The following is a 22,823-nucleotide window of genomic DNA, read 5'->3' as shown; positions in this document are numbered from 1 at the left end:
CTGCTGCCAATCTATAAATGTATCGCCACCTTAATGCTGGGAATACACGGTTCGTTTTTGCCTTCGTTTAAACCTTCGTTTCGATTGTGCCTTTTGTCCTTTTCGATCCCGAAATAATCGGTCATACGGTTAATATCACCACCCACAGTTTCGTTTTTTTTTTTCGATTTTGATGGTTTAGTTTTTCCAATGATCGAAGGCTGCAAAGAAACGAAACGAAAATCCCTTTTTACAGGGACGGACGGCATAAACGAACATATAATCGATCTGAACAGCCATCAAGCCTACCAATGGCTCGATTAGATGGATAAAGAGAGATAATATCAAACATGTTCGATCACTAGTCGTTCGTTTTTGGGGTCTATTAATCGAAACTATAATGAGATTATGACTATTTTCACATACGTTTTCAACACTCGATTCGTTTACCGAACGAATCGAAGGTTTAAACGAAGGCAAAAACGAACCGTGTATTCCCAGCATAAGAGATGATCAACAAGGGAATGAACCTATGAACAGAAAAATGGGGAAAAACGTCTATTATCAGGGAATGCCTCTTATTTAACAAATCCTCTAGTTTTATTCAATAATGTATTGTTGTATTAGGGGGTCAATAGGCATGTGTTGCCGACATCTTCAGTAGTACCGCAGTCAGTCTAATATCCTTCATCATTATTATTATATTTATTATTATTATTATTATTATTATTATTATATAGCACTGACATCTCCAGCAGCACTTAACAGAGCACATAGTCATGTCACTGACTGTCCTCAGAGGAGCTCACACTCTAATCCTACCATAGCCATAGTCTAATGTCCTACCATATTATTATGTATTTATATAGCACTGACATCTCCTGCAGCACATTACAGAGTACATAGTCATGTCACTGACTGTCCTCAGAGGAGCTCACACTCTAATCCTACCATAGCCATAGTCTAATGTCCTACCATATTATTATGTATTTATATAGCACTGACATCTCCTGCAACACACTACAGAGTACATAGTCATGTCACTGACTGTCCTCAGAGGAGCTCACAATCTAATCCTACCATAATCATAGTCTAATGTCCTACCTTATTATTATTATTATGTATTTATATAGCACTGACATCTTCTGCAGCACATTACAGAGTACATAGTCATGTCACTGACTGTCCTCAGAGGAGCTCACACTCTAATCCTACCATAGTCATAGTCTAATGTCCTACATATTATTATGTATTTATATAGCACTGACATCTTCTGCAGCACATTACAGAGTACATAGTCATGTCACTGACTGTCCTCAGAGGAGCTCACACTCTAATCCTACCATAGTCATAGTCTAATGTCCTACATATTATTATGTATTTATATAGCACTGACATCTTCTGCAGCACATTACAGAGTACATAGTCATGTCACTGACCGTCCTCAGAGGAGCTCACAATCTTATAATAGTCAGTCCTTTGTCCTACCATGTTGTTGTTGTTGTTATTATTATTATTATGTGTTTCTATTACATAGTTATTTGGGTTGAAAAAGACATACATGCATCAACTTCAACCAGAAAACAAAGTACAACACCAGCCTGCTCCCTCACATATCCATGTTGATCCAGAGGAAGTTGAAAAAACCCTTACAAGGCATGGTCCAATTAGCCCCAAAAGGGAAAAAATTCCTTCCCGACTCCAGATGGCAATCAGATAAAATCCCTGGATCAACATCATTAGGCATTACCTAGTAATTATAGCCATGGATGTCTTTCAATGCAAGGAAAGCATCTAAGCCCCCTTTAAATGCAGGTATAGAGTTTGCCATAACGACTTCCTGTGGCAATGCATTCCACATCTTAATCACACTAATGCTGGGAATACACGGCTCGATTCTGAGCCATTTCGATGGCTCGATAGATAATTTCCGACATGTCCGATCTCCCGCCCCGATCGTTTCGCCGCTCCATTCTGCATTGAGGACAATGGGAAAAGATAAGAAAAACGAGCGGAAAATAAGAGAATCGCCTGCAGAATCAAGCGCGGAAAGCGATCGGGTGCAGAATCGAGCTGCAAAATTGAGCCGTGTATGCCCAGCATTACTGTAAAGAACCCTTTTCTAAATAAATGGCTAAAACCTTTTTCCTCCATGCCCAGATCATGTCCTCTAGTCCTCTGAGAAGGCCTAGGGACATAAAGCTCATCCGCCAAGCTATTATATTGCCCTCTGATGTATTTATGCATGTTAATTAGATCCCCTCTAAGGTGTCTTTTATCTAGACTAAATAAACCCAGTTTATCTAACCTTTCTTGGTAAGAGAGACCTTCCATCCCACGTATCAATTTTGTTGCTCGTCTCTGCACCTGCTCTAAAACTGCAATATCTTTTTTGTAATTTGGTGCCCAGAACTGAATTCCATATTCCAGATGTGGCCTTACTAGAGGAATTACTATATAGCACTGACATCTTCTGCAACCCTTTACAGCAGGGGTAGGGAACCTATGGCTCGGGAGAGAGACAGATGTGGCTCTTTTGATGGCTACATCTGGCTCCCAGACAAATCAGTAGGGATTGATTCACTGAGCCACACTGCTCAAGTAGCATAAGTAGAATTTTCTAAGTAGGCACGCTACAGCTGTAGCATGCACTGCTAACTTTCTCGTGCCCCCCCCCCCCCAAAAAAAAAAAAAAATGAACAGCTGCTTCAATTGTCCCACTCTGGACCCTGTCAGGTCCAGTGACTTTGTAGGACGAGATCCCCGTCAAGTGACAGGCAGCCTATTGGGCCAATCAAAGTGCAGGGATCTTGTCCTACAAAGTGAATCAAGTCAGCTAGCTAATTGTACAAGCTGTTAGTCGGTATTTCTCCTGTCTGGCTCTTGGTGAAACTTCTGATGTTGCTGAAACCCAAGAAAAACTGAAGACGTGTCTGACACTTCCGCTGCCCAGCGGATCAACTGTATACACATCACCATGGCAACAGGGACATGAGCCCTCTGCTGCACGTGCGCACTGTCCCAGTTTGAAACCTAGTGTATGGCTCTCAGGGAAATACATTTTAACATATGTGGGGTTTATGGCTCTCTCAGCCTAAAAGGTTCCGGACCCCTGCTTTACAGAATACATAGTCATGTCACTGACTGTCCTCGAAGGAGCTCACAATCTAATCTGAGGCACTCAGGAAGACCCATCTCGAAATTAGTCGCATTGTCGGTCGGGCATGCACTTGGCGGCACAGATTTTTTATCCAGTTCGATTATAATAATCGGATGGTCGATCGGCCTCCAAGTCGCCGGATGTATGGCCGCCTTAATTTGATCTCTCAGCTGTGTCAGCTGGCTGCCACGGCAGAGCAGCTAATTTGTAAACGCAGGATGTTAACCCTATGTCTGCTTCCATGAAAGCAGGAAGTTGCCGCACTGCAGATTTATAGCAGGATTTGTATCAGCTGTAACAAAGCAATGTTTTTCTTTAAAGGTTATTATGCTGCTGTGAATCTTTTAGAGCAGAGGGGAAGTTCTGAGTTCAGATCCACTTTAAAGGACACCCCCTCCCCTGCTGTCTCTTTGCTAAATGGGCACATTAATGATCCAATTTCCCAAATCATCGACTGTCCAATCCAATCCTGGTTATTGATCGAAAACACCAACGGAGGGGAAGATGATGATAAGCTATCCCATCAAGCTAAAAAAAATTGTTCTGAAATTCATAGAATGATAGTTCATCAACGATTGGTGTTAACGGTACCAATCGATTATTCAGGAGATTGTATTGTTAATGGGAACCTTAAAGAGGAACTCCAGTGAAAATAATGTAATAAAAAAAGTGCTTCATTTTTACAATACTTATGTATAAATGATTTAGTCAGTGTTTGCCCATTGTAAAATATTATAAATCCCTGATTTACATTCTGACATTTATTACATGGTGACATTTTTACTGTTGGCAGGTGATGTAGCTGCTGCATGTTTTTTTTTGGCAGTTGGAAACATCTGTAAACAGCTATTTCCCACAATGCAACAAGGTTCACAGACAGGAAACTACCAGGAGTACCACAGTACTCAAGAGTTTTTTGTGGGAGGGGTTTCACCACAATATCAGTCATACAGCGCCCCCTGATGGTCTGTTTGTGAAAAGGAATAGATTTCTCATGTAAAAGGGGGTATCAGCTACTGATTGGGGTAAAGTTCAATTCTTGGTCGGAGTTTCTCTTTAAGGTTCAGTTCCCACCTACAGCGGTCCATTCAGCACAAAGCAGAGGGAACCAGTTCAGTGGCAGCTGTGTTTTCTTGGCGGGTGCGTTTCCAACATGGTTCTCTATGGGAAACGCATCCATTGGTCAAAAAAAAATGCCATTATTATCATTATTATTTTTTAGTATTTATATAGCGCCGACATATTACCCAGCACTGTACAGAGTATACTGTCTTATCACTGACTGTCCCTCAGAGGGGCTCACAGTTTAGTCCCTCCCATAGTCATGTCTATGTATGTATTGCGTAGTGTATGTATATTAGTCTAGGGCCAATTTTAGGGGGAAGCCAATTAACTTATCTGTATGTTTTTGGAATGTGAGAGGAAACCGGAGTGCCCGGAGGAAACCCACGCAGACACGGGGAGAACATACAAAATCTTTGCAGATGTTGACCTGACTAGGATTTGAACCGAGGACCCAGTGCTGCAAGGCGCGAGCACTACCCACTATGCCACTGTGCTGCCCAAGAAGGAGGCCTTTCCTGACCGGGAATCGAACCCGGGCCACAGCGGTGAGAGTGCCGAATCCTAGCCACTGGAACGCCAGGAAAATGCCATTTGGACCTGTTTGCTCAATTTTGCCCTGAGGCTGTAGTGTGGCCGTCATGCTGGGTCATGTGACGTGGTGTGGCCGTCATGCTGGGTCATGTGACGTGGTGTGGCCATCATGCTGGGTCATGTGACGTGGTGTGGCCGTCATGCTGGGTCATGTGACGTGGTGTGGCCGTCATGCTGGGTCATGTGACGTGGTGTGGCCGTCATGCTGGGTCATGTGACGTGGTGTGGCCTTCATGCTGGGTCATGTGACGTGGTGTGGCCATCATGCTGGGTCATGTGACGTGGTGTGGCCATCATGCTGGGTCATGTGACGTGGTAGGGGGAGACCACCTTGTGATGGGGGTGGAGGGTGCACAGATCTGACAATCTCAACTGTAATATTTACTGTCTGAGCTCCATTCAAGAACCTGAAGTGGTCAAAGCTGAAATTCCAGTTTTGATTGGAATCTCCCTTGAAAGGACCGGGCGACTCCAAGTCTGCGCTGACTCCTGATTTCTACATTTACTGTGTGTGTGTGTGTGTGTGTGTGTGTGTGTGTGTGTGTGTGTGTGTGTGTGTGTGTGTGTGTGTATATGTATATGTATGTATATATACAGTGTATATAATTTTTTTTTTTAAATCAACACTAACATTTCCCGATGGCTTAAATTGTACCACTTTGCACCCATAGCAACAGTACTCAGTTTTGGAGTACAGACAGCCTTTAGAAATAAATTCCAAGTACTTCTGAAGATAAGCGCTCACCCCTCCCCAAATCTGCACTGTCATAGCTGCTTGCTTGTTGCTTTGTAAACGTGAGCACAGCAGGATCAGATTTCAGCCTGAGCCTGTCACACTGAACTGCCCTCAGTCAATCAGTGAGGAGCAAGAATGTAGGGGGGACAACAAGCTTCCTTGTCGTCGGCAATGTACCAAAATAGAGCCAGACTGACATACGATTTATTACAGCAGAAACATTTCTGATTAGATTGGAGTGCTTGCAATGCAGGGTGAGGTTGCAGGCTGCACAATGAACACAGGGCAGTGGGTAAATAGAATTTAATTTTGTGTCTGATAATCCCTCTTTAAAGAGAAACTTTAACCACTTCAGCCTATCTGGACGAATATGTTTGTCCAGATAGGCTGTGCTGCTGCACAATGCACACGATCGCGCACGCTCCCGTGTGCTCCCGCTGCCTGCCGTTAGCCCCGCGATCAGTGAATGGGAATATAGTTCCCATTCACTGATTTAAGTCCCCCGCAGAAAAAGCGTCAGTCTCTTATCAGAGACCGCCACCTTTCTGCAAAAAAATTAAATTCCCCTCCTCTTTCTAGTTCCTGGATGCAATTGTTCGCATCCAGGACTTTTTTGACTGTGGCCATCTTGTGGCCAAATAGTAAACTACACCCACATACATTTTTTATTAAACAATTACATTATGTTACATTTAAAAGTAGCTGTTTCCCTCCCACACCAAATATTACCCAAATACATTTTTCAATACAAAAAAAAAAATAAAAAATTACAATTAAAAAAACACAATATAAATAGTTACCTAAGGGTCTAAACTTTTTTTTTTAAATATGCATGTCAAGAGAGATTATTATTATTATTATTATTGTTATTTTAATTGATGGGCTTGTAAATAGTGATGGACGCAAATTGAAAAAATGCACCTTTATATCTAAATAAAATATCGGCGCCATACATTGTGATAGGGACATCATTTAAACGGTGTAATAACCGAGACAAATGGGCAAGTAAAATACATGAGTTTTAATTACGGTAGCATATATTAATTTCAAACTATAATGGCCAAAAACTGAGAAATAATAATTTTTTTTCATTTCTTTCTTAATCTTCCTGTTTAAAATGGATTTAGAAAAAAAATTCTTAGCAAAATGTACCACCCAAAGAAAGCCTAATTAATGGCGGAAAAAACGAGATATAGATCAATTCATTGTGAGAAGTAGTGTCAAAGTTATTGTCAAATTAATGGGAGGTGAACGTTGCTCGGATGCATAAGGTTTTCGACACTGTGGGGCTGAAGTGGTTAACCAAGGATTGAACTTCATCCCAATCAGTAGCTGATACCCCCTTTCCCATGAGAAATCTTTACCTAGATCATCAGGGGGCTCTGTATGGCTGATATTGGGGTGAAACCCCTCCCACAGTGTGATGTCATGACCATGGTCCTGACAGTTTGCTGTCTGTGCACCTCATTGCGTTGTGGAAAATAACAGCTTTTTTCCAACTGCCAAACAAGTAGTATCTCCCTCTGTGTGTCGCACTCTCAGTAATGAACATTCCATACAGATCACCTGGCAGAACTAAAGCATTGATACATTTCAGAATGTAAATCAGGGAGAGGTAAGATTTTACAATGGGCAAACACTGACTAAATACTAGATCTAGCATGTTTACAAAGCTATGGAGTTCAGGGTGACATTTATCACAAGGAGCTGAAGATGGCCATCTCCATACCTGGGGTGTTCAGTGAGATGCCAGTAATTCAGAGTTGATGCCGGTTTTCTGCTGCGTCTTTTGCAGCGCGGAAACAGACCATTTCAATGTTCCATTGCATACAATTAGCATAATATTTGCATCAACTTGAAATGATTAGCGTCTGGCTGACCCTCCCCATCAGGGTGTACTGTCAGTATTTCAGTATTTCTGGCTGAGTGGGTAGCACTCTGACCTTATAGCACTTAGTCCCCGGAGTTGTATCGCTGCCAGGTTATTAACTGCATGGACTTTGTATCTTGTTCTCGCTATGATTGCATAAGTGTCCTGCAGGTGTTCCTGCTGCATCCAAAAACGTATCAGCTGTTTAACTGGCTCCTCAGTCAAAAATTCAGCTTTAATGCAAATCTGAACTGAAGGTTAAAAGACAAAATAAACATACACACGTCATACTTGCCTCCCATGTAGTCGACTCCTTGATCTCTTTATCCTCTCCTGCGTCCTGTTTGTCCACTGTGATCAATGGAATTCTCCGTCCTCCATTTTGAAAACGGCCATTACCCCATAACAGCTTCCTGGTCAGCACACTGCTAAACTGTAACATCACCCACTTCAGCAATAGGGAAGCATGGACATTACCTTGCACATCAGTTGTCCTTTCAGTTATAACTAACAGCAACTGATCTACAACTGACAGCAACAGATATATTTCATTTCTGACAAAATCTTGACAGAACTGGTAGGAATCGTTGTAAGAAGAAAATGGTGAGCCTCTGAAAGGAACTGACGGCAAGGTAAGTATGTCATATTCATTTGCAGGGACATCATGTGTTTATTTTAAATAATTTTACCCAGTTCAGGTTCACTTTAAAGGAAACCTGTAGTGAGAGGAATTTGGAGGCTGCCATCATCATTCTCTAATAAACCGTTCCAGTTGCCAGGCTGTCATGCTGATCTTTTTTGGCTTTAGTAGTGTTTGAGTCACAGCCCTGCAACAAGCATGCAGCCAGTGGAGTCACAGCCCTGCAACAAGCATGCAGCTAGTGGAGTCACAGCCCTGCAACAAGCATGCAGCCAGTGGAGTCACAGCCCTGCAACAAGCATGCAGCCAGTGAAGTCACAGCAACTAGTCTGCATGCTCATTTTGGGCCAGTGACCTATAGTATGAGGCCCCTTTCACACAAGCAACTGATCCACGGCCTTTCAGCTGCTTTCCTGCACCGGCCGGGAGCTTGATACCGCTTGGTACTAGACACGTACCCTCCCCCATGGAGTCCTATCTGAGTGCGGCCGCGGCTGTGCTCCGACGCGACATGTCACACTCCTCTGCCGCCATCTTAGAGCCCGTTTCAACTTAATGGGAGCCGATGCGGCTACGCATCACTTCCGCTCCCATTCACGCCACTTCCGCTCCCATTCACGTCACTTCCGCTCCCATTCACGTCACTTCCGCTCCCATTCACGTCACTTCCGCTCCCATTCACGTCACTTCCGCTCCCATTCACGTCACTTCCGCTCCCATTCACGTCACTTCCGCTCCCATTCACGTCACTTCCACATCTCCCGATGCAAAAGAGAATGGAGGAGACGGGGGCGGATGCGGCCCCCCGTCTCCTCCAATCTGCAGCATGCATCTGCACCAATCTGGGCCAATCTGCAGCATGCATCAGAATCCCGGAGTGCTCCACAAAACCAGCAGAAGCTGTTCCATTGCTCTGCATTGGTTACAGTACAGCCGCAGTGCGATGCATCTATGGAGCCGCATCGCACTGCTTCTAATGCATACATGTCCCGCGGGCCAAATTTGTCCCTCAGAGCCATTAAATGGGAACTGTATAGGGGAGGGAGGGTGACCACTAGACGCCAGGGAACTGTATAAGGGAGGGAGGATGGCCACTAGACACCAGAACACTTTATAAGGAAGTGATATGGCCAGTAGACATGGAGGTTGGACCATGACTTGGTCCCAGTGTACAATTCAGGGCTGTGGAGTCGGTCCAAAAATCCACCGACTCCGACTCCTCAGTTTAGGATTCCACCGACTCCGACTCCTCGACTCCGACTCCTCTAATTTGCATATTACAATTTTGTTGATTAAAAGTATGTAACATGAAATTCGTCTCTTAACTGCCAACGCTTAGGAATTTTACAAGACAACTGAAGTGAGAAGGATATGTAGACTACTATATTTATTCCCTTTAGACTAAAACTAGTTCTTGGTAAGAGTACTTGTAAAAGGTACAAACCGGAACAAAGAACATCTATCAGGCCCTAGGCAATGTAAGTGTGGGTACATGTAAGAGTGATGTGCAAGTACTCTGCAGGGGAATGAGGGGATTCTTCCTCTATTACACATTCTTCATGCACAATCTGAACAAGGTTTATGGGTGACAGACAACACCTCTGTGTTCAATGTGCACAGCATTCTCAGCGGATTCCCTGCAGCTCTGTGGGGAGTGTATATGTAGAGTATAGTACTACTGTGTAACAAAGTAAACCTGAGACAGATGAAATTAAAGTTTTATACATACCTGGGGCTTCCTCCAGCCGCCTTCAGGATAATCAGTCCCTCGTTGTCCTCCTCCACCACCTGGATCTTCTGCTATGAGTCCAGGTACTTGAGCCAGTCGGGCGTAGTGCGCATGCACACACTCCGCCGCCAGGAGCATACTACACCTGTGCAGCACTATTGCGCAGGTGCAGAATGTTCCTGGCTGTGGGAGCGGCATGCGGCCGGAGTGCGCTGACTGGCTGAATTACCAGGACTCATAGCAGAAGATCCGGGTGGTGGAGGACAGCGAGGGACTGATTAGCCTGAAGGGGGCTGGAGGAAGCCCCAGGTATGTATAAAACTTTACTTTTCATCCGTCTCAGTTACCCTTTAATCACCAAACCAAATTTTAACAACATATCAAATTATTTGATTTCATCAGCAAAGGGAGTGTATACATTTGCTTAAATCAGCATCAATGCAGAATTATTTCCATCTCGTTGACCATCTCTATTAGTGACACAGCTACACATCAGGCTTTATTCTTACAGCATAGATGTTATTTAGTATATATAAGAGATTCCTGTGTACACATCATATATACTGTCACAATCAGATGTGTATATCTGACCTTAAAAATACGGGAACTGCTTTAATGAAGCAGCACAAGTAACTAATTTTGATTGGTTTATTTCATTTTTGTGGACTAAGCACAGCTATTACTGTATGTATATATGTATATGTATATGTGTGTATATATATATATATATATATATATATATATATATATATATATATATATATATATATATATATATATATATATATATATACATATATATATATACATATACATATACATATACATATACATATACATATACATATACATATACATATACATATACATATACATATACATATACATATACATATACATATACATATACATATACATATACATATACATATACATATACATATACATATACATATACATATATATATATATATATATATATATATATATATATATATATATATATATATATATATATATACATATACACATTATTTTTAATGACTATTATCTGAGAAATAGAACATTTTATCATATTTTCTATTTTAATTACAGTTACAAATTAATTAGGAGTCGGAGTCGGTGCATTTTTTACCGACTCCGACTCCAGGCACCCAAAATTGCCCGACTCCACGACTCCGACTCCACAGCCCTGGTACAATTTTGACCCACTTTGTATTCGAGTTTGACACCTCTGGTTTAATGGAAACGGGCTCTTCGGCTGGGTTCACACATCAGGTGTCCAGTCCTGTCAGTTTTTGACAGTTGGCATCAGTTTTTGCATGTGTTTCTATGGGCGTGTTCACACATAAATGGTGTACTTTTTCGGTCCAGTCAGCTAAAACTGATAGAAAACTGATGCATAACTTGACAGGCCAGTACTTGACCGGAAATGTGCAGATTTATGTGTGAACCAGGCCTAACACCACTGTGTGTCAGCACTTAAAGCGGGATTGTTGCCATAAAAATCAAATTTCAACAGCAACTCGTCTGAGTGTATTAAGTGATAAATATGCTAATCCTGCATTCAAAACTTTCAAAACTTTTTCTGCTGTGATGATTTGGAGTTATCACATACTTAAAGTGAACCTCCGGACTAAAAATCGACTCAGCAGCACTGAAAAGGCTTGGTGTTTCTTTAAGGCCTCGTTCACATTACAAACGCGGACGGGCACGCACGCGAAACGCAACGCGTACGAACGCACGCCATCCGCGTTTGTATGCGTTGCGTGGCTGATCCCATCACTGAAAAGTGAATGGGACAGCCACGCGTTTTTGCAAAAAATGCGTGCAGCATGCGTTCCCGGACCGCACAGGTCCGGAACGCATGCAGTGTGAACATCAGACATTGCACTCTATGCACTGTCTGATGTCGTGCGTGTCGGCCACCTGCACGCATTTCCAAAACGCAGCTGGAAACGCGTTCAGTGTGAACGGGGCCTTACAGTTTCACAGCATCAGAACTTTGTTTCTCTTATACAAGCCTCATTTTTAGCTGCACAGAAGAAAACTGCCTGGGCTTTTTTCCCCTGATGCTGTGCAAAGCATAATGGGATTTCTGATGTTGTTCTCGTTCTGCTGTTTTGGTGCAATTTTTTTTTTTTTCATTTTTGAATTTGTCGTTTAAAGCCTAGCGTGTGCAGCTGGGAGGGATAATCAGGACACAGGACAGTTGGAACTGTCTCTTGCTCCTTGTCACCTCCTTTCAACCAAAAAGATGGCAGCCCCCATGAATCACAAACATTTGCCTGTTCTTTTAAAACAGGGTGGGTAAGAGATTATATTACCTATCTATTCTACTTAACATAACTAATGTAACTTGATAACAGTATGTTTGTTTAGGCTGAAGTTACCCTTTAAGGAGCACTGGCCCTTTAGTAGTCAGTGCCAAACAATTGCATGCTGGGGGTTCTTTTTATCTATAATATATTCCTCCTCTTCCCTTTATTTCCCTGCCTAGCTGCTTATCTGAAACCCGATCACTTGTGTTTACAAGCAAGGCTGAGGTGACTCAGCGATTGGAGGAGAAAAAAAAAAGTAAAGGGCAGAAATGACATCAGGATTTAGCCTAAACTGTGGGCAAAAGACATGGCCCCTACCAGAAACAGAAGTCTCTTCATTTACTATATAGCATTCACTGAAATCAAAAGGTGGACAGTACAATACATGTGTTGTGTAAGTAGATCAAGCATTTATCTACATATGTTTTTTTTGTCCCCTTGCATAGTATGGCTAATCCTACTGCTTTAAAGTGAATGGGAACCGCATTTAAAAAAATGAGACAGATACTTGCCCAAGGAGAGGGAAGGCTCTGGGTCCTATAGAGCTTTCCGGCTCCTCTCTGGTCCCCTCGTTACGGTGCTGGCTCGCCCGGTCGCAGTATTTGACTAAATTAGTCAAATACTGCTTTACCCAGCCAAAGGAGGCTTCAGAAGTCCTCAGGGAGCCCGAGTGCTCCTGAAGAAGGGCGGCCCTGTACTGCGCCTGCGCAAGCACGCTCTCTTGCACGCTCACGCCTGTGCAGTATGGAGCCACACGTCTTCGGGAGGACATGGCTCCCGAAGACTTCCAAATACCCTTTCGGCGGGAGTTTGAAACGGGGGGAGCCAGCACAGGATAGAGGGCACCGAGAGAGGAGACGGAAGGCTCTATACGACCCAGAGCCTTCCCTCTCCTTACGTAAGTATTTGCTTCATTTTTTTTTAAATGCTGTTCCCATTCACTTTAACATGCGTGTATTATTACTACCACTGCAATTCCGCTGCATTTAAATTGCACTGGCGGGCGGCAGACCGGAAGCTGACCTGCTCTGCAAGTGCGCAGTTCAGCCTCCTGTCGTCTGGAAAAGGCCTTAGAGGCGGAGCGTCAGCACTGAAGTCAGGCAACTGGCATTATTGCCGAATAAAGATGGCCGCCTCCCTTCAGCCAATCACTGCCCGCCCTCCTTCACGTCACCTTATTGTATAAAGTTTGGGTGTATCCAGACACTTTTGTCTCTTGCTATTCTCTGACAACAATAAGCGCTGGTATTTAGAATAATCGCATTTGGCATGTTGCTCATTGTGGTTTCGAGCGAGGCTAATTGTGCTATTATTGTTATTACCGTATACATCTACAATACATGGCTCTGAAATACTTTCCACAGCACTTCGCAGACGACCATTCTCATCACAGCAGATTAGTGGGGCTCCTATTCTGTCTTGGGCTGGTCCTAGTCGGTCGTCCTCTATTCTTCTTCAGTCAGGACAGCAGTGCCACCTCCTCCCTTCTGCTGTGTAAGTCAAATGAAACACTGCTGCTCTCCTGCCTCCCCCTCCTCACTCACTGTCAGAATCCTCACACAGCACAACAAGCTGCTTTTCCCCAATGATGACCTCTTCACCTCGCTTTCCTCTCCTTTCACCTCCTCCTACTGACTGCATGCTGTTAGTGTAAACACACAGTACAAACATGCTGCCCCTGTAATCTCTGCGCCTGATGCAAGTCTTTCACCTTGCTTCACGAGAGAACCGGCCCTGATTCTGTCAGGCGATTTTGTAAAAAAAAATCCCCAGAAAACAGATAAGGCAGATAAAATAAGCGCCTGGCTGGTGGGACGGTAGCAGTTGACAGATGAGCTCGTGAAAAAGAGGATATTGGTGTGTCTATGGCCACCTTTAGACTGCCCTCCAGCGAGCAGTGGCGAGCCCATCAAAGCTGGTTGGTCGTGGCCAGTCGGAGGCTATTGAGCATGCACTCTGATCTCGCTCCTGTTGCCATGAACATTCTGCAAATGCCCAGTAATGATTTTCCCATACTGCCCATGTGCAGAACCCTGCCATGCTCGGGGACGCGATGAGGAGGCGTGTTGCCGGCCTGCTTTGAGGGGGTTGCCGCTACTGTCTGGAGGGTCTCAGGAGGAATGGTGCGGGCACAGGATGACTCCAGGGGGCTGCAAGAAGCCCCAGGTAACTTAATCTGCTTTTTTTTTCTCTTTCAAATTTCCTTTAAGATCTTAAGGTGGTCACTAACTATCCAATTTCTAGCGAAAAATCATTTAAGCGATCAGAAATTCTGATCGGATTGGTTGTAAATAATCTCAGTTGATGGGCACAATCAATTACGGACGATTATAAAAACAGTTGTCTGATTTGGCTTTTCGTCTAACCAAAATTTGGATTTTCTTGTCAGTTGTGATAGATGGGAAGCAAAGATTGGTTCGTTGATGGTGTAGTGAACGATATCGCTTCCGATCAGAATTATCTAATCGCTCAACGATTTTCACTAGAAGTTGGATAGTTAGTGGCCACATTTAGCAACCTGGCTATACGTGACCACTAAACTATCACCAGAAGCGATCACTTTGGGTGATGGTAATCTAGCTCCTGTAGGAGTCTTTAGTAATTTGCCCCCTTTGTCTGGAGATTTGTAGCAGCAGATCCTGCTAATGACAGGTAGCGCATCTGCTAACAGCTATGTCAGGCCAGTAGTAGCTTGTAGCTGTACAGACTTGGATTATACGCTTCTGTAAAATGAATTGCCTGTTGGCATGCTGTAAACCGGCCCTTCTGGATGCGGGCCTGGCTCTTCAGGCTTTTCAGGCACATAAAGGGATGATTTGCGTTTTCTCGCTCTCTCTGACCTGCAGTGATACATTTTGGGAGGAACTTTTGGTGATGTGAAGCTAAAGTTATGCAAATGCCTTCTCTTTTAGGAAGAGGGAAAAATAGTTTTTTCGTGTGACACAACCTTAAGTGCCCATTCACACTTGCTGTTAGCAAAACGCTAGCGCTTTTGCTAGCGTTCGTTTTGGCTCTGGCGATTTTTTTTTTTTTTTTTTTTTTTTTTTTTTTTTTTTTTTTTTTTGGTTAACGCCAAAAAATCGCTGTTCACACTTGGCGATTTTTTTTTTTTTTTGATCGCGTTTAGCACTTCTATAGCACTGAAACGCGATCGCCGGTAAAGCGACTGACAATGGTGCAGGCGACGCATTTGGGTTTCGCGGTTTTGGGCGATTTGCTGCGATTAGCGCAAATCGCCCAAGTAAGAATAGGCACATAGACTTTTATTACACTAGCGCTTTGAAAAGCGCTAGCGTTTGAGCGTTTTGCCGAAATCGCCGGCAAAACACTCAAGTATGAATGGGCCCTACAGGGAACCTGAACTGAGTAAAATTACTTAAAATAAACACATGATGTACCTGCAAATGAATATTACATACTTACCTCACCATCCTTTCCTCTCAGAAGCTCGCCATTTGCTTCTTACAGTGATCCCTTCCAGTTCTGACAAGATTTTGTCAGAACTGAAATATACCAGTTGCTGTCAGTTATATATCAGCAGCTGTCAGTTACAACTGGATGTGCCAGGTAATATCCATGTTTCCCTATGGCTCAAGTGGCCGATGTTACAGTTTAACAGTGTGCTGACCAGGAAGCCGTTATGGGGTAATGGCCATTTTCAAAATGGAAGGCGGAGAATTCCATTGATCACAGTGGACAAATGAGACACAGGAGAGGAGAAAGAGATTGATGAGTAGACTACACAGGAGGTAAGTATGACCTATTAATGTTTATTTTGACTTTTAATTTTAAGTTCAGGTTCTCTTTATGGAGACTAAGCGCTGAGCCATATTGCCATTTTTTTTTACTTACCCGGGGCTTCCTCCAGCCCCATAAGCACGGATGTGTCCCTCGCGCTCCTAAGGCTAGATTCACAGTGGGACGTTGCGTTTTGATGCCACGTTAAAGTCGCACCGCAAGCTTACAATGCAACGCGCCCAAAAAGTGGCAACGCAGCGTTACCGTCACATACAGCAGATACAGTAAAAAATACAGGCAATGAAAAGTATGCATCCAAGTCATTACTGAGCATGTGCAAACAGTCCAACGCAGCTAATAACGTGTATAACGCACTGCATGCAGTACTTTTACTTAACATGCAGCGTTAGGCACCAACGCAACGTGTGCACTGTGAATGGGGCATTGATTTTTCAGTTGTTTGTTAGTTAGGAGGTGAAGAAAGCAGAAAGAGGATGCCCCCCCGCGAGCACCGCTACAGCGCTCCAAAGAGGGCCTCCACTGAAGGGATGCAAGGGTGGTGAAAAGTGTGGGGAAACGGAATCCGTCCAGCTGATTCCGGAATCTGGTGTAAAGTGCGGTATGAAACATGCCCCGTAGAAGCCGCAGTGGTGGCGAATCGCGAAGGCACTTCCCGGACACACCACGCTTCCACCCCACCTTCCAGCAGTTGGTAAGCTTCCTACTTGGTTTACACGTTGGTTTAGCTGGCGCTGCCCAGCTTGGGTTTCATACCGCAGTGGAGGCCCTCTTTGGAGCGCTGTAGCGGTGCTCGCGGGGGGGGGGGGGGGGGGCATCCTCTTTCTGCTTTCTGCTTTCTGCTTTCTGCTTTCTGCTTTCTTCACCTCCTATTTTTTAGCACTGTTCTTGCTTGCACTCTGCACTTTAGCTACCTATTGTTGGCATTGCTATTTTGATTCATATTAGTGGGTTGTATTGGAAGCTGTTGCATTGCAATATTGTCAATTTGATTTATTATTTCATTAGGTGTGATTCCTGGAGATGTATTTTTAATTGTTTTTATTATGGTAACCTATTGTGACTAAATAAAGCTTTTGTATTTTTCCAACATGATGTGGTGCGGTTCTATGGGGACAAGTCCTACTGTGAACCTAGCCTGAGCCTCAGAAATCCAGCGCTGGGTTCCCCCCAACAAGAGCCGACAAGCTTGTGCGCAGGCACAGTAGCGCCCGGCAATATTAACAATCTGCGCTCCTGCGCAGGGGCAATATCCGCTTACCGATCGGCTCAGGCAGAAATCGCTAAGCCTGATCGGGTGCACCCTCCTGAGCAGACTTGAGTCGCCTGAGCCGTAGAGCAGACCCAATCGGGCTCGGCTATTTCTGCCTGAGACGATCGGAAAGCGGGTACTGCGCCTGCACAGGAGCGCAGATTGTAAATATTGCCGCACGTGGAGTTCGGGGGGTCCCAGCGCTGGACCCTGGAGGGTGAAGAGGACAAGAAAAGCCTCATTAGGATCCAGAGGCTTCCCCCTCCTGAGGTAAGTACCTCCCAGGGGCAGTTTTTTTAAAAACATTTTTTATTACAGATTCTCTTTAAAGAGACTCTGTAACAAAAAAAAGTCCCCTGGAGGTTACTTTAGGGTCCCAATGAGGCTTCCCACACCCCTGTAGCTGCAGGCAGTCCAGTGCTGGCTCCCCCGAAGCGTTCCGGAAACCTCCATCGACAAGCCTGACAAGTGCTGATTTATTTACCTTCCCTGGCTCCAGCGGGGGCGCTGTTGAGGCTCTCAGCATGGAGATTGGCAGAAATAGCCCATCTCCTTCGGGTCCGCTCTATGGCGCAGGAGACTTGCACCTGCACAGTAGAGCAGCCTGACAGCGATTGGCTATTTCCACCTATCTCCGAGCGGAGAGCCGATACTGCGCCTGCGCTGGAGCCGGCAAGGTAAATATTTACATCCCCGCTGTTCGGAGGGGCACAGCGAGACCGCCGTGGGACACAGGAGGACGAGGGAAGCCTCGATCGGATCCGGAGGCTTCCCCCACCCAAGGTGAGTACCCCCCAGGGGAACTTTTTCTCGTTACACTCACGGTTTGCACAAGTTGATGTTGGACAGGATTTTATGAAAAATAATTTATAGCAACAAACCTGTCCGATACACATAAGTGTATGTATATATTTATATTGTGTGGTGCAAAGATGGCAGCCTCTATCCCCTCAGTTCACATTCTCTGTAAAGCCATTTCCTATTCCTGAGAAGGTTGAGCTGTTTTAACTTGTCCTAAACCAGGAGTTCATTTATCAGCCGGCTGTGATAATACACCCCAGGGAGAAAACGCAATAAATTCCTAGCATGCTGAGACTTGTAGTTATCAACTAATAAGAGACACAGACCTGAAAGGGAACCCGAGGTGAGAGTGATATGGAGGCTGCCATGTTTATTTCCTTTAAAGCAGGAGGATTAGCCATACTATGCCAGGGAAAAAAAACACATATATAAGTAGATAAATACTTGATCTACTTACATAACATGTATTGTACTGTCCACGTTTTGATTTCAGTGAATGTTATATAGTAAATTACGAGAATTCTGTTCCTGGTGGGAACCATGTCTTTTGCCCACAGTTGAGGCTAACTCGTGATGTCATTTCTGCCCTTTACTTTTTTTCTTGTCTCCTCCAATCGCTGAGTCGCCTCAGCCTTGCTTGTAAACACAAGTGAGTAGGGGATTAGGTTTCAGATAAGCAGCTGGCAGGGAAATAAAGGGAAGAGGAGGAATAGATTATAGATAAAAAGAACCCCCAGCATGCAATTCTTTGGCACGACTACTAAAGGGCCAGTGTTTCCTTAAGTATGTGATAACTCCAAATCATAACAGCAGAAAAAGTTTTGCAAGTTTTGAATGCAGGATTAGCATCTTTATCACTTAATACACTCAGACCAGTTGCTGTTGAAATTTTATTTTTATGGTGACGATACCGCTTTAAAGGGACTCTGAACAGAGCAAAAAATGCCATACTAAACTTACCTGGAGCTTGAGCCACTGCTCAATGTTAGTATGTCGGAAATTTCACAGTTATTTTACTAGCGGCTTTGTCTGACGCCCAGAATTGCCGACACCCCTTTTCAGCTTACACGTCCGCCAGTCCTCCCCTTCCCTCCTCCCACTACTTCCTGGACTAACATTTAGCCACAGTGTCTGCCTTTTTTTTCCCCTTCAGCTGCAAACCACACAATGCTTACAGTGCACTGCGATTGTGCATTGGGAAGCATTATGTGCATTTTTCGCAACACGAAAATGCCCGCGGTTTTTGTCAAGGGTGACCCCTAGCCTTACTGATGAATAGATCAATATGTCATCTATAAACTGCTGGAAATCAGTTGGAAGTTAAAGGAAACCTGCACTGAAAATTAAAAGTCAAATTTACCCGTCCTTCATTTTAAAATGTCCTCATCAGCACACTGTTAAACTGTAATATCGTCCACATGAGCCATAGGGAAACATGGAGATTACCTTGCACTTCAGTTGTAACTGACAGCAAGTGATATATAACTGAAAACAGATATATTCCAGTTCTGACAAAATGTTTGATGACGAGGTAAGTATGTAATATTCATTTGCAGGTACATCATGTGTTTATTTTAAAATATTTTTACTCTGTTCAGGTTCCCTTTAACTGATCAGTAGTTTGAGGATCTATAGATCGTTTGTCAGATGTGCTGGATGTATGGCCCTGCGTGTGCCGTCTTCTCTGCCCTGGGGGGGGGGGGGGATAGCCATGATGGGACGAGTGTTAGGAAAGTGTGAGCTGTTTATCTTCCTTTCTTGCGAAGTTTGATGTCATTTGCTCTTTGCATCATCCGCGACCGCCGTCCTCTGCTCGCTCTTCTCCTTCCTGTGACTGAATCGTTGAGTAACACTACTGAATAATTTATGTTTCGGTGCAATTACACCCCCTCTGCTTTTGTAAACGAAGATCCTTTTTGCTTTTTTTTTTCTCCTTCCTTCCCTTTAACCCTTTAAAGGGAACCTGAAGTGAGAGGGACGTGGAGGCTGACATGTTTCTTGAATTTTAAACACTACCAGTTGGCTGACAATCCTGCTGATCCTCTGCTTCTAAGGCTGGCTTCACAGTGGTGCATTGCGTTGTGTTGTAGCGGCCGCGTTGTAACTTGGAACGTTGCATTGTTATACAAAAGCAAGGCGATGTTCACGGCGCGGCCGTTGCGGTGCGTTTGGTCGGAATGCCGTACTCTAAGGCACTTCATGCAATGTATTTATTGCATAACACCTGTTTTTAAAGCAGACTTGAACTCTTGCACAGGACAGAAGGAAAACATCGAGAAATCCACTCAGTATGTATTTAGAGAGTTTAGCCTGTCTAATTTCCCCTCACCTGTGACTGATCACAACTGTAATTTGATAAAACTTCCCATACTTTAACCACTTCGCATCCAGACCTTGTTTCCCACTTATGGATCAGAACAGTTTTGACAGTTTAGCAATGTCCTTATTTAATCAGAAATAACTTTATCCCTACTTAGGCTTTCATTGTATGCCATTTTTTCCCCTCGAACAATTTTGTTTTCTATGAATTTTAATGGGAAAAAAATAGAAAAAAAACCCACATTTGTTCTCAGTTTTACCAATTCCCGTTTAAAAATAAAAAGTGCTACTGTAGATAAAAAACACATTTTGTTTGGCTATTCTTACCGCTTATCACAAAACTTAAATTATGTTCCTGTCACAATTTATGGTGAAGATATATGATTCTGAAATAATGCTACAGAGTGTATTTTTCACTATGAACTGAGAAAATAAAGTATTTTTATCAGTAAAAATCAATCTCATTAGCTCAGGAAGCATATATTCCCTTTCACCAATTAGTGCGGCATCAGATAGTGCCAGAAGTGTGCACAGGAGCAAGCCCAATGCTGCACAGCACTGCTTCTGCTACAAGACGTATATCTACTGACTCGTGGCTTAGATGAAGTCACAGAGGACGTAGATATACTGCAGTGGTGGATAGAGTGGTTAATCAAATATCTTCATAAAACATAGGCAGCTATAAGAAAGTGATACTTATCAATTCCAAAGGCAACTACTGTATAGCAGCAATATAGGTTGAGGTCAACAGGAGGTGCAGAGATTAGTCGGTCGGCGATTGTTTCGCCCCGCTATTGGGGCTTTATCAAGACCATCTTGATAAAGCCCTAATAGCCGGGCGAAACGATTCTCGACCGACTAATCTCCACACCTCCTGTTGATGACCTCAACCTATATTGCTGCTATACAGTAGTTGCCTTATTGTTTCATAGTATTACTGTATCTTTTTTTGTATTTTGTCACTAATTATGTATCTTGTTTATTAGTGTACACCATTGTCTGTATTATGTACCCCATGGTTGTTTCTTAGTTTGTACAGCACCACGGAATATGTTGGCGCTTTATAAATCAATAATAATTATTGCTGCCTAGGTTTTTTGAAGATATTTGATTGAAGTATTGCAAGTTTTATCTTACAAGCGAGTTGCTCCTGGACTCTGTCTTATGTTGAATATCCTATGAATCTTTACTTAACTGAATGTTGCACGACTTGGGAAAGTCTCTATAAGCAATTTCAGGCAGATAACTGGTGTGCGCTCACTTTTGCTCTTTATGCGGACAATTGTAATTTAATCTCTCAGCTGAGTCAGCTGGCTACCTCGGCAGAGCAGTTAATTTGTAAACACAGGATGTCAACCCTATGTCTGCTTTCGTGAAAACAGGAAGTAGGCAGGATTTGTATCAGCTGTAACCAAGGAATTGTTTTTCTTTAGAGGTTATTATGCTGTTCATTATCTTTAAGACCAGAGAGGAAGTTCTGAGTTAAAGGTTCGCTTTAACCGCACAGTGAAGCATACTTTCCATTGGCTGTATGCTTCATTGTATGCGACTCAACATGTGGATAACACTCCTCAGTTCTTTCCTGATCCGCTGCCTTTCTGCTGTCACTCACGGGAAGAAAACACAACTCCCACTAAGAACCTAGCCTAAGGCCACATTCACAGTGACCGCTGCGTTTCGTGTTACAGCAGGAATGCAATGGATTGGGTAAGTGGCACCACACGTTATCCACCCGTTGCACCGCATACAGTCAATGCTTCACTGTAACAACTTGTAACATTTAACCGGCGCTTTTTTCTGTAACGTGATGCAACACTATGCCGCGCCTTATTTACCTGCTGCACTGTGAGGGTGGCATAGGTAGCATATTACAGTGCGTCGAGCTGCGTTAGAGTGGAGGAGATGCCACCCCACAGTAAACGTGGCCTTGTACTTTTAGCCGCAGCCCCTGAACAAGCATGCAACAGATCAGGTGCTCTGACTGAAGTCTGACTGGATTACCTGCATGCGTGTTGCAGGCATGTGATTCAAACACAACTGCAGCCACAGAGATCAGCAGGACTGCCAGGCAACTGGTATTGCTTAAAAGGAAATAAATATGTCAGCCTCCATATCATTCTCGCTGTGTAAAAAAGCTTGCAGTTTGCACATTTCTTGAATTGCACAGTGCGGTTTCTGAGCTGTCTTCTCCTTCCTGCAGGTGACTCGTGGAGGAGGCGGGGGTCTCGCCCCAGGCTGTGTTTTGGACTAACCTCCGCTGACCTCTGGTGGGCGCTGTGGGGAAGCAGGCACGAAACATGCAGACTTTCCTGAAGGGGAAACGGGTCGGGTACTGGATGAGCGAGAAGAAGATCAAGAAACTCAACTTCCAGGCCTTTGCCGACCTCTGCAGGTGGGTGTGAGCCGAGGCAGTCAAGTAGATGCTGATAAAATGCTGATAAATCCAGCTTGCATACAAATTAAATGCAAATTGTTTGAGGCTTGGAACTGGGCCAATGAAGATAAGCAGGAAGTGAGTTTTGATTGGACCAGTTTCAACCTGCCTACGATGTACATAAAATTCACATGTACATCAAATTATTGGCTTTCCACTGACCATATTTT

General features: G+C 43.8%; 1 protein-coding gene across 1 annotated transcript in view; it reads left to right on the top strand.

The window, feature by feature from the left end:
* The window catches only part of ITPK1 (inositol-tetrakisphosphate 1-kinase), a 208,147-nt gene that overhangs the window by 5,700 nt on the left and 179,624 nt on the right, over nucleotides 1-22,823 (top strand). Inside the window, exon 2 of the mRNA XM_068254616.1 lies at nucleotides 22,420-22,611. Coding sequence (XP_068110717.1) covers nucleotides 22,517-22,611 — 95 coding nt within the window. The 5' untranslated portion in view covers nucleotides 22,420-22,516. The remainder of the gene's footprint in view (nucleotides 1-22,419; nucleotides 22,612-22,823) is intronic.

Source organism: Hyperolius riggenbachi, chromosome 9, assembly GCF_040937935.1.
Source record: "Hyperolius riggenbachi isolate aHypRig1 chromosome 9, aHypRig1.pri, whole genome shotgun sequence".
NCBI lineage: Eukaryota > Metazoa > Chordata > Amphibia > Anura > Hyperoliidae > Hyperolius > Hyperolius riggenbachi.
Note: the sequence above shows the minus strand (reverse complement) of the source record. Positions and strands in the feature narration are given on the sequence as shown.